The sequence below is a fragment of the Belonocnema kinseyi genome, chromosome 6 (assembly GCF_010883055.1).
Source record: "Belonocnema kinseyi isolate 2016_QV_RU_SX_M_011 chromosome 6, B_treatae_v1, whole genome shotgun sequence".
In the NCBI taxonomy this organism is placed as follows: domain Eukaryota; kingdom Metazoa; phylum Arthropoda; class Insecta; order Hymenoptera; family Cynipidae; genus Belonocnema; species Belonocnema kinseyi.
The window spans coordinates 108849641-108862896 of record NC_046662.1 but is presented as its reverse complement, the minus strand read 5'-3'; the positions used below and the strand labels follow the sequence as shown (position 1 = coordinate 108862896).

Sequence of the window (13256 nt, the reverse complement as noted above, 5' to 3'; positions counted from 1 at the left end):
CCCCCCCCCCCCGGATTTTATATATTTTCCGGTGCTCCGTTGCTAGGCTAAGAATATTTTAATTGCTGGTAAAATAGAGCGTATTTGAGATCGAATCGAATTTCTGGTTCGTTATTTCATACATTCAAATATAGGAATTTTAGTTATCACAGGAGTGGAATATGTTTTTCAAGTTAAAAATTAGATTATTAGTGTATAATGGGGGTTAAAATATCAGAGTTGCGACCCTTCCCCTCCCCTGCAAGTTTGCATATTCCTCAATGTATTGGCGCAAAACTTTTTTTTGCGGTATGACAGAGCGCATTTGGAACTGAAAAAGTTAACGAAAAGAAATGTTTAAAATGTTGATTCTTGACCAAAATCGCACTCGCCCCCCCCCCCTCTCCATTTCTTCGCAGATAACTCCGTTATCATAGTGGTGCAATGCTTGCAATTAGTAGTGCGATGGAGCGCATTTAGAGCTCTTCAAGGTTACATATTTAGAACTGCCATTTTCGAAAAACTTTGTGGTACAATAGAGCCCATTTGGGGTGCAATCAAATTGCTTTGGGAAAATGCAAAAAATACGTGATGGGAAGGTACATTAACCTAGCACCTCCACCACAATCGAATTTTTGAATTTTTCATAGCTCAGAATTTTGGGCTTTTTTTGGGCTGCAATTAAAATTTTTGGGCTCCTTTACTTTTTAAAAAAAATCAGTTTTCTTGTGGAGGTGCCAGCTTACATTAACCCAGCACCTCCACTTCTTTAAATCACTAAATAATAAAAATTCAATAACATCAGAATTTTGGGCTTTTTTTGGCTCTTAAAATCCGCAAAAAAAATTTTCCCCAAACCAACCCTTAACTTCCAAAATCAACCCCCTTCAAAAAATTGAAAATTTTCAGTAATTCATTAACGGGATATTTTTAGGCTTTTTTTGGGCTCCCAGAAAATACGCACTTTGATTTTTGGGCTCCAACCCTTAAAGTAAAAATTAATCCCATTGTAGCAAGCAGATATTAAATTGTCAAAAAATAACTTTTATTAAATTTTAATGCTTGAATAAAGTCTCTGACTTTTGGGCTCCTAGAAAATACACGCTACGATTTTTAGGCTTCAACCCTTAACGTAAAAAATCAACCCACGTAGATACTACTTTGTCAAAAAATCAATTTTTCTAGAATTTTTCAATGGAAACAAAGTCTCTGATTTTTGGGATCCTCGAAAATAACCGCTACGATTTTGAGCTGCAATCCTTAACGTCAAAAATCAACCCCTCTCTACCACGTAAATACAACTTTGTCTGCAAATAAATTTTTGTTGGATTTTTTAATGGAAATATAGTCGCTGATTTTTGGGCTCCTCGAAAATACCCGAATCGATTTTTGGGCTTCAACCCTTAACGTCAAAAATCAACCCCTCTCTACCACGTACATAAAAATTTGTCTGCAAATTAATTTTTGTAGAATTTTTTAATGAAAATAGAGTCTCGGATTTTTGGGCTCCTCGAAAATACACGCTACGATTTTTGGGCTTCAACCTTAACGTCAAAAATCAACCCACGTTGATACTACTTTGTCAAAAAATCAATTTTTGTAAAAAATTTTAATGGGAATAGAGTCTCTGATTTTTGGGCTCCTCGAAAATACCCTATACGATTTTTGGGTTTCAACCCTTACGTCAAAAATCAACCCCTCTCTACCACACGAGACTCTATTTCCATCGTAAAATTCTGAAAAAGTTATTTTAAAAAAATTGTATCTACGTGGCAGAGAGGGGTTGATCTTTGAAGTTAAGGGTTGGAGCCCAAAGAAAGTAGTGGGTATCTTTGTCGAGCCCAAAAATCAGAGACCCTAATTCCATTGAAAAATTCAAGAAAAATTTATTTTTTAACAAAGTTGTATCTACGTGGTACAGTGGGGTTGATTTTGGACGTTGAGGGTTGAAGCCCAAAATTCGTATAAAGGGTATTTTCGTGGAGCCCAAAAATCAGAGACTCTATTTCCATTGAAAAGTTCTAGAAAAATTGATTTTTTGACAAAGTTGTATCTACGTGTTTGAGAGGGGTTGATTTTTGACGTTAAGGGTTGAAGCCCAAAAATCGTATCGGGTATTTTCGAGGAGCCCAAAAATCAGCGACTCTATTTCCATTAAAAAATCCTACAAAAATTTATTTGCAGACAAAGTTGTATTTACGTGGTAGAGAGGGGTTAATTTTTGACGTTAAGGGTTGAAATCTAAAAATCGTATCGGGTATTTTCGAAGAGCCCAAGAATCAGAGACTCTATTACCATTGAAAAATTCTAGAAAAATTGATTTTTTGACAAAGTAGTACCTACGTGGGTTGATTTTTGACGTTAAGGGTTGAAGCCCAAAAATCGTAGCGTGTATTTTCGAGGAGCCCAAAAATCAGAGACTTTATTCAAGCTCTAAAATTTAATAAAAGTTATTTTTTGACAATTTCATATCTGCATGTTACAATGTGGTTAATTTCTACTGTAAGGGTTCGAGCCCAAAAATCGAAGTATGGTATTTTCTGGGAGCCCAAAAAAGCCCAAAAATATCCCGTTAATGAATTACTGAAAATTTTCCATTTTTTGAAGGGGGTTGATTTTGGAAGTTAAGGGTTGGTTTGGGGAAAATTTTTTTTGCGGATTTTAAGAGCCAAAAAAGCCCAAAATTCTGATGTTATTGAATTTTTATTATTTAGTGATTTAAAGAAGTGGAGGTGCTGGGTTAATGTAAGCTGGCACCTCCACAAGAAAACTGATTTTTTTTAAAAAGTAAAGGAGCCCAAAAATTTTATTGCAGCCCCAAAAAAGCCCAAAATTCTGAGCTATGAAAAATTCAAAAATTCGATTGTGGAGGTGCTAGCTTAATATACCTGTGATGGGATATGGGTTACTACAATGGACCTGCCTTGATGTACTTTAAAGTGGACAAAGAAAAATGGTGTAGACCAGAGGGGTCAAGTAAAATGAGTTAAAATTATAAAAGTAATTATTTTTTAAATTCAGAAAAACAACTTCGTAAAATTTTAAAAATGTGTAAATTATAGTGGAACTGAACTATGTGCAAATCCTCAGATTGTACGCATGTCCCAGGAAAAAGTTACGACCCTCCGAGAAATGAACTTTCCCTAGAATATTTGATTTTTCAAGTGTGATTTCATTATGAAGAAACTTATTTTTCGATAAATATCAGGAAAGTTTTTTAAATGTGTAAAACTGCACGATGTGCACGTTGCAAATAATATTTCTAGATAAAATAGAATTGGGAAAATATATTTCTTTCATTTCAAAGTTTCGAAATTTACATAACAAGGGGAGGTTGTTGGTACTCAGGTAATTGAAACTTATATCTCGGTTCTCCGATAGTAACACGATGTGATACGAAACCGCGACTGGAGTCTCAAAAACTGATGTCGATACGAGAAAAAACTGTATTTTTTCGATACGATATCGAAACTTTCTCGTATCGAACGTCATCATAATGCTTTCATAATTTCTATAAATGTTCAAAACTATTTATTTGGTCATTTTGAATTTGTTTGAACATTACTGATGCATCATACTTGAAATTGAGAACGTTCAAATGAACGAAACCTTTTTTCCGCGTTTTACTTTATCAAAAAAGATTGTTCGAATTACAATTAAAATAATTCATCTGAAGTTTATTTTGCAATCTATTATTTGCAATATAAATTGAATCAATATTTCAGCGCTGGTTCAAGTTAACAAAGCCATCAGTTAAAATTTCGTTCATTTGAACGTTCAGAACTTCAAGTACATACTGATGAAGGGTTTCGAGGTTTCTCTTTTTTGATGATGAACTTGACTCCACTAATGGTAAAAAATCGTAGATTAAAATCATATGAAACGAAAAGGAGATTGCTTTTTTTTACTGTAGAAAAAACTCCTGACAGGGGAAAACAGCAATATCCGGCCCGCATCACATGTCTGGAATTCGCCGTACTACGGACTAAAACAAGTGCCTGTTGGGTAGAATAGGTAATAAATATTATGATTCTATCCTTTAAAAAGACGTTTACAAGGAAGTCGTACCATTGTACATGTGATTCCGTTTCTGAAGCTGCAGTCGTGTTTTGATCACAGTCAATGGGTAGAGACAGCAGCGGACTGAGAAGGACGAGAGCATGCTCAATGGAAAAAACTTTGTTTTGTCCATCATGTCCCACTCGATGGTGCGAATGAAAGGTGGCGATTCTACTGAAGACATCTTTGGATATCAATTTCGCAAAATTTCCCGTTATTGAATTGAAGAAAGTCCAGCTGGACACTGGTTTACGAAAATTCAGTTTTCTGATATTGCGCATTTCAGTAACTTTTTCTGGACTTTACTACGAAAGTCTTCTTTCTAATTTCTGTCGTCATATCTGCGGACGAAAAATGTCAATAATTATAGATTACTAGTGAAATGCTTTTTTAAGCAAAATAAAATTGTAAGAGAATGTTATTGACCACTAAACTGTTTAGTTTGGAACTGAATTAGTCGCTACACTGTAAAAAAAAGTCGTGTAATCTCACGACGTTTATCGTATATAAAAAGTACTGTCGATTATCGACGTAAAATTACTTTACAAAAATATGAAAATCGTAAACTGAGAGAATTTTCGCCAGAGTAGATGGTAAAGGTAAAATAATTTCTAATTTATTTCTATACGAAAATGGGGAGAACGGAAAATGTGTTACACTTATTTGTATTGTTGTATCGATGCTTAATATTGCGACAAAATCTTTACATACTTGTAGACAAAAAATTAGTAATTAGAATATGAAATATTATGAACTCGCATTCCGTAAATGGAGAGTACGAAAGAATGATATTCTTACTAAATTAACAAAAATAACTTCAATCTAACGAAAAAATACACTGCTGTCCACAGGAACTAAATTATTTAGTCCATTCAAATTATCTTGAAAACAGGTAATTTCCAGAAAAAATTTCGATTTAATATGTATCGCACGTGGTTCTGTATGGCATCAGAATCAAATATCAAAAGAATTTCTCTCTTGCCGGTAAGTGGAAACACTCTTAAATCTAACGAACCCCCGAAAAATAGTTTTTAGCGATTATTTCGAAAAGGATGCATTTAACAACAAAAATAGCTCAGTACAAAAAAATAGTACATAAAATTCTGAACAAAAAGGGTTCTATGCATTTTTGTTGCGCAGCTCAAAATTCCCGAGAGATCCATCCTCTAGGTAGGGGGTGAATTAGAGCTTGAAGCCCGCTCGCTCCTTCTCTTGCACATACCTCGAAATGAGGTGGTTTTTCGGTCATAATGTATAGGTCAAAAATTTTAGAACATACAATTATCTATAAAAATTGCTAATTAATTTGTCGTTATTTAAACAATTAAAGATAATATCAACATTTTTTCGAAAATGGATCTATGACTCATTTCCACACCTCTTATGAGGTAGAGTTTTTTAATGCAGTTTCCCTAAGAGGCCTAATCCACTGACACTTGCAAATATTTTTAAAAATGTAGCTGTGAAACTGTTATTAGTTGTCAAAATCATCAACTGTGTCTGGTAGTTTATCTGATTTCTTCATCAAGACAACCCGTACCTTGACAATTTAGGCACATTACGGAACATTTTAATTCAGCTTTTACGTATCCACGTTTACCGCATCCCGTTTTACAGGAACAAACGATCAAATTCATGGTGAGATTGAACTGGTGCCTCAATAGTATACACTGATAATAAACTATTTTTGCATCTTTTTTAACCCTACAGTTCTTATTCTAAACATTTTCTTCGCCATGTTTGAATTTGATGATAGACTCGATAAGAGTGTTGTCTAGCAGCTGCGAAAGTTGAATGCAGCCCAGATAAAGATACAGCCTGACGGGAAGAAGTCACAGATTTGTTAAAGCATACGTATCTGCATTCTTTTAAACTTTTTTCAGAAGGTTTAGCCTTGTATAATGCACGACTAAATTGCTCTTCAGCGGCTGCTACTTCACAGTAAGTAGAATTGGGGTTGTTGAAATTTCTTATAATATCCTACAACATTGTATCAATATTGTTTAAATAACGAAAAATTAATTACCAATATTTATAGATAATTGTCTGTTCTGCAATTTAACTCCCATATATTTTCACCGAAAAACCACCCCCTTTCGAGGTATGTGCAAGAGAATACTACTACTACTACTACTACTGCTACGGCTAATATTACTACTACTGCTACTATAAACTTATATATCATTGTATAATTACCTAAACATTAATTTTATCGTTAAAAAATAATTGAAATCATATTTAATAATTACTTGATACATTATACATATTCTTTAATCAATTTTTCATCAAATGAGTCACTGATTTATTTTTGGAATAATCTTTATATAATGTATAATTCTTTAAATAACAACAAATTAATGAGCAAGAGTTATTAATACTGTTTATAATATTTTGAGTGAATTTAAAAATAGGTTTTTATGTTCGCATGTTGTTTATTGTTGTAGTTAGCAGTCACCTACGGTAAATTTTTTATCACTTCCTTAAAATGGAATCTTTTAATAAACTTTGTGATTTCTCGGCTTCAGGGGAGGTCAAGTGCCACCTGAAGGTGCACTCGAGTTGCGAACTACGGTCAGACTACTTCTACTACACAAATTTATTTTCTTAGTGTTGGCGTGCTTACAATTTGTTAGGAAAAACGTATTCTCATTAAATTTTACTTTTATTACAAAATTATTCGCGTTATACTTGGAGAAGATTTAGCCCAAATTTCAGGTAGAAAATTTAAACCGTTCTGAACATACATAAAATTTAAAAACATAATCTCAAAACTCCACTGTCTAATGGTTGGGTAGACTTGAGGTCCTTGATTGAAACATTTTACTTCATCAGACCGATTTAAAAAAGTAAGACCAATCAAGTTTTTCAAAAAATAACTCATTTCTGATTTTTTGTCTTCTTAATAGTTACTTAATCCGAACTTTTGGATTTTTCTAAACCAACTTTGACCTAAATGAAATCTACAACCATTGATAATAATGGAATTATGAAGAACTGAAAGTATAGCCGTATGGATACTAATTTCAAAGTCTATATAAATTGTTTCAGCCTTAACAAGCAAATGTAATTTTTGACATTCTGAAGTTAAGTTAGCGGAAGCAGTATCATAGGAATTACTTTTTTTTTTCAAGAAGTATGAGGGTAGCCAAAGTTATATATAAATTTGTATGCAGCCCGAGAATTGAAAAAAATTAACTGAACTGATCAGGACAATTATGAGACGTTCCAATCGACAACAAGAATTGCAAGCTTGCACAAAAAAGTAAAGTTAATAATTGTGGAGAACATGATAATTTTTTGCTTCTATAAGCAAAAACTTGTCTTTTTCAGTTGTTTCGATTTTAATGCTATCCAATGTATGATGCACATCAAGCACATTTTTGGCAATGGTGGTACCAACTATATTCCAGCATAGCTCATGTTATTACGCATGCAAGTAATATCTTCAGTAGTCAAATTTGGTAAATAATTAACTTTTACCAAAAGTGGTTCCACAGTTGTGGGATATGAACTTGCTACCTGATTCATCGAAACAAATCGAGTGAGAGCTAAAAAACGGGAATAAAGTGGTTAACCAAACTACATGAATGGAGACCAAAACAACTGACAGCTGTTTGTCACTGATCGCTTAGCGTTATTTGCTCGTACTACCAAGCATGTGTACTGCCGGTAAATTTGCATTCCTCTTGGCGGGAATTTTAAATAAGAATAAAAATGCGATTTTTGCTCTTAATTTTGTAACTGTTTATTGACATGTCTCACTTGGCTTCCAAATAGAAAAACTGTGGAAAGCGATAAAAAGATGCCGCCTTGAACTCGTTGATAATAATTTTTTAATTTAAAAAATATATTAGTTACTGATTTATTTAAATATCTTGTTGTGCTGTAACGTGCAAAACACTAATATCAATCGCATACATTTTTTATTGAAAATAACATCTGCAGATTTTTGCAGACGTTCAAAAACCATCGGCCTTTCAATATCGAGAGTTTCCAGTTAAAAAAATCATCAACAAAATTACCCTGTATAATAGAAATTGCACACAGCAAACGTCAAATTTAGTAACAAATTTATGCAGGAACAATTTGCAACAAATAAGCAAATAACTACATTACCGGCGCTTATTTTTTACCAAATATTTTCTACGTACTTATTCGCAAAGATTCATTATTCTTAAATGTCGAGATAGTGCCCTCGTAGACATTCAATGTAAAAAATTAATTGAATTTGTATTACAATTATTATTATTGTTTAATCAATTTACAGTGAAACTCTTTTATAGTGCCAATTTTGGGGCTGCCCTTGAGTGTGAACTAACTCATTGTAGCCCGCTCCGCTTTTCTTTGTTCACGCTTGACTGCTCGCCTGAGTGACAACCGCAGACCCCGCGGCCCCGCGCAGTTCCTATTATACCTACCTACGGCGCGGCTTCAATTCTCGGAATGGCTATAGAAGGGAGGGCTATTGAAATGTTCCACTGTAATTACTTCAGTGAATTTACTTAATTAATTATTGTTACTAAATTAACTTCTAAAAATGAAATAGAACTAGAAAGCTGATAAACCATGTTACTAAAATCATCCACCGTCGGCACATCGAGACATAACACCAGCAATATTGCATGAGATTATAGACTCCCAACGACAGAGACTTGATGTTCTTACTGCAAGACTGCGTCAGTACAAGAAAAGTAGTGCACGAAGGCAACAAAATCGAAACTTTCAGACAGATGAAAGAAGGTTGTATCGTGAACTGAGAGTAAAGCCAAATAACCAGCAAGACACCAAAGTCCTTCAATTGGAAGATATGACTAACTGCTGGTCGGGTGTTTGGGGAAAAATGAACAGATGCAATTTGGGCACTGCGTGTTTCAAACTGGAGAAAGCAGGGGCAAGCAATAACCCTGAAATGCAACTGACAAACATCACAGCTTTAGATGTTTCAGCGATCTTGAAAATGGCAAGTAATTGGAAAGTTCCAGGTCCGGACATGGTGTACAACTTCTGGTACAGGTACCTGACGAGTGTACATCTTGCGTTGGCAAGGTGTTTTCAGAATATCATGGAACACCCAGATCTGATGCCAGGCTTCATGGTCCAGGGTACTACATATATGTTACTAAAAAAACCAGACGCTCAAAATCTATCTGACCCTTGACCGATAGCCTGTCTTCCAACAATTTATAAATGTCTTACAGCTATCATTGCAGATAAGGTATATTCTCATTGCGACAAGAATGACATTCTTACAGAAGAAAAAAAGGATGTTGTAAAAACTCGCGAGGCTGTAAAGATCTAGTCACTATAGATGCTGTTGCCATGACTCAAGCTCGTAAGCATCAAAGGAACTTACACGTGACCACAAGTAAGCGTTTCCTTCCGTGTTGCGTGAATATTTGCTTGAAGTCTTAAAACTTTACAAAATCTCCCAAGCATTATTGACTTTCTAAGCCATGCGATGAGACTCTGGGGTACAAGAATCAAGTATTTTGATCATGGAAAATCAAAGATAACTAAATCAATACGCTTTACGACAGGTATATTCCAAGGAGACTCCTTCAGCGCACTATGATTCTGTTCAGCGTTGAATCCATTGAGAAAAACACTAAACAGCATGTCTCATGGGTCCAAAATTCATGATAATGAGGATGGTCATCAAGTAACCCATCTTCTTTATATGGATGACCTCAGGTAGTACGCTAGTTCAGCCAAGGAACTGCAGCAAGTGATCTATATAACAAAGAAGTTTTCCAATGATATCCACATGGAGTTCGGTCTAGATAAATGTAGTTAGTGCATCAATTAGAGGGGAATTAGGGACCGCAGAGTTAGAGAACGAATTCGAAAATGACATCGTGGCAATGGCTGCAGCCGAATCATATAAATATCTGGATATTTTTTAATCTAAGGGTATTCAGCATACGATCGTTAAAACAAGCCTAACGACTGCCTCCACTACGAGACTCAGATTGATTATGAAGAGTTTTCTCAACTCGGCAAACAAAATCAGGGCAATAAACACATATACCATTCCTGTTCTCACGTACTTCTTTGGGCTCATAAAATGGTCTAACACCAACTTTGAAAAGTTAAACAGAATTGTTCGCGTAGAAATGACGAAGTACCGAATGTACCACAAAAAGTCCGCGATTGAAAGGGTAGTTCTACCGCGACATTTAGGGGGTAGCGGCATTGTACATGTCAAAAAACTGTGTGAGTCACAAGCTATACAGTTAAGAGACTATTTTAACATAAAACGAAATGTTGCGCTTTACAGTAGCATCTGTAAAGTGGATCTTGCCTATACGCCCTTAAACTTGCCCTCAGATGAGGCCTTGAATATCAGGGCAGAAACCATAGAGGAATTAGAAATACAATGAAGGCAGAAAGTCATCCATGGTGAACACCCCAAAACGTTAGATCAAAATGAAGTGGATAGTGAGATAACAACAAATCCATCGAGCACATTATTGAGGGCCGTCACGTAATGGCTCAGAAAGAATATACGCACAGACATAATGATGTAGCGGGCATTATACATCAACAACTTTCCCTAAACCTAGAATTCTTAAAAGAATGGATGCCTTTCTGTAGATACATTCCAATGCCCGTTTTAGAAAGCAGAGATTACATCTTATATTGGGATGTTACTATCCAAACGGATCATTACATCCGGCCCAATCGAACTGACATCGTGATGCGAGAAAAAAAGGTGAAAGAGTCTACATCATCGACATTGCTTGTCCGCTTAACCGAAATTTGCAGTCAACCCTACAACCAAGATCCACAAGTATAGCGAGTTAAGGCAAGAAGTGGTTGTTTGTATTAAACACCTGTCGCATTATAAGACAATTTCTTAACCATCAGGAAGTGAGCGACTAAACATCTGTGGAGTGGCAGATGGTAGCTCTAAGAAAGCCTCCAGAGGTGACTGTTGTCACCTCCAACGCTCGTGGCCGCTCGTAATTGTATACCTAGAACATCATCACAGGAGGTTTCAAGCATCGTATTAAATTAGTTAAATTAACTTTCAACATTCGAATCTCATCAGTCATTTGACTTAGTCCGTGGCTATGATGTATAAGCGGGTTTACCCGAGTAAAAGTTTAATAAAAACACAACAAATAAAAATAAATAAATAGTAGTAATAATAATAGCGTGCCGCATGACTATTTGCTTGAAGTCTTAAAACTTTACAAAATCTGCCCACGAATTATTGACTTTCTAAGCCATGCGATGAGGCTCTGTGATACAAGAATCAAGTATTTTGATCATGGACAAGCAAGGATAAGTAGATCAATACGCATTACGACGGGTGTATTTCAAGGAGACTCCTTCAGTGCACTATGGTTCTCTTTAGCCTTGCACCCCTTGAGCAAAACACTAAACAGCATGTCTCATGATTTCAGAATTTCTAAAAATTAGAGTGGCCATCAAGTGACCCATCTCCTGTACATGGATGACCTGAAGCTGTACGCTAGTTCAGCCCAGAAACTGCAGCAAGTGATCGATGTCACAAAACAGTTTTCCAATGATATCCACATGGAGTTCGGACTAGATGAATGCCGAACAGTGCATTTAATCAGAGGGGAATTAGGGATCACAGAGTTAGAGAAAGAGTTCAAAAACGAAATCGAGGCAATGGTTGCAGGCGTATCATATAAATATCTGGGTATTCTTGAATCTAAAGGTATTCATCATACGATAGTTAAGACAAGCCTAATGACTGCCTTCACTATGAGACTCAGATTGATTATGAAGAGTTTTTTCAACTCGGCAAACAAAATCAGGGCAATCAACAATTATGCCATTTCTGCCCTCACATACTCCTTCGGGCTTATCAAGTGGTCCAACACCGACCTTGAAAAGTTAAACAGAATCGTCTGCGTAGAAATGACGAAGCACCGAATGCACCACAAAAATTCAGCGATTGAAAGGGTCGTTCTACAGTGACATATAGGGGGAAGGGGCGTTGTAGATGTCGAAAAACTGTGTGAGTCACATGTTACACAGTCGAAGAACTATTTTAACAGCAAACGAAATGTTGCGCTTTACAGTACCATCTGCAAAGCGGATCTTGACTACACGCCCTTGAATTTGTCCTCAGATGGGGCAGGGCACAAACCATAGAGGAATTAGAAATACAATGAAAGCAGAAAGCTATCCACGACGAGCACCCCAAAACGTTAGACCAACATGAAGTGGATAGTGAGGCATGAAGTGATAGTCAGGACGTGGTTGACCAGTACCGATTTTGTGGATTTTGTACAGTCCAGTGCCCGTTTGAGAAAGCGAAGATTACATCTTATATTGGCATGTTACTATCCAAATGGATCATTACATCCCGGCCAATCGATCTGACATCATGATACGAGAAAATGTTATTTTAAATAAAAAATGTATACGATTGATATTAGTGTTATATAAAGCGAGAATAGGCTGTACAATACTTACCTCTTTTATACGGCTCTACGCGATGCGCCATTTCCACATTATCAACGAGTTCACGACGGCATCCTTTTATCGCTTTCCACAGTTTTTCTATTCCGAAGCCAAGAAAGACATGTCAATAAACAGTTATAAACTTAAAAGCAAAAATCGCATTTTTATTCTAATTTAAAATTCCCGCTAAGAGGAATGCAAATTCACCGGCAGTACACATGCTCGGTAGTACTTTCAAATAACGCTGAGCGATCAGCGCCAAACAGCAGTCAGTTGCTTTGGTCTCCATTCATGTAGTTTGGTTAACCACTTTATTCTCATTTTTTAGCTCTTACTCGATTTGTTTCGAAAAAGCAGATAGCAAGCGCATATCCCACAACCGTGGAACCCCTTTCGGTGACAGGAAGATGTTCAGAGTGCATCTTTTAAAGCTCAAAACTGAATTATCATTGACTGTTGGTAAGTTTAGAGTGCCTCATAGTGGGCCCGGCCCGCTAATTGAGGGTTTTCTGACCATAGTCCGCAACCCGAGTGTAGCTCGGCCGAAGTAATGTGTGTTCAAACAGAGGTTACTGTAATATGGTACGATGGTAACTTCAAATTGAATTCCTAATTAACTCTGTTCCACACCACCATGCAGGTCGAGTCAAAGACGCAATTTTTTTAAATGCTTATTCCAAAGATATTATAAACGTAGATGCGGTGCGAGCTTAGTTACCCGCCATAAATATAGACGGCGCGTCCGGCGAAAAAAGTCACTTCCCCTCTACCCACCG

The 13256-nt window shown here is 36.1% G+C and overlaps 1 protein-coding gene across 6 annotated transcripts in view; it reads right to left on the bottom strand.

Moving 5' to 3' along the window:
- LOC117174291 (solute carrier family 25 member 44) overlaps positions 1-13256 on the bottom strand; it is a 129425-nt gene that overhangs the window by 104198 nt on the left and 11971 nt on the right. For 2 of the 6 annotated variants that reach the window (XM_033363255.1, XM_033363256.1), the window contains exon 2: positions 4048-4379. The exons of 3 other annotated variants lie outside the window; for them this stretch is intronic. In XM_033363255.1, coding sequence (XP_033219146.1) covers positions 4048-4222 — 175 coding nt within the window. In that variant the 5' untranslated portion in view covers positions 4223-4379. Of the gene's footprint in view, positions 1-4047; positions 4380-13256 lie in introns of those variants that run through there. One more of the 6 variants, XM_033363259.1, reaches the window with a different exon arrangement.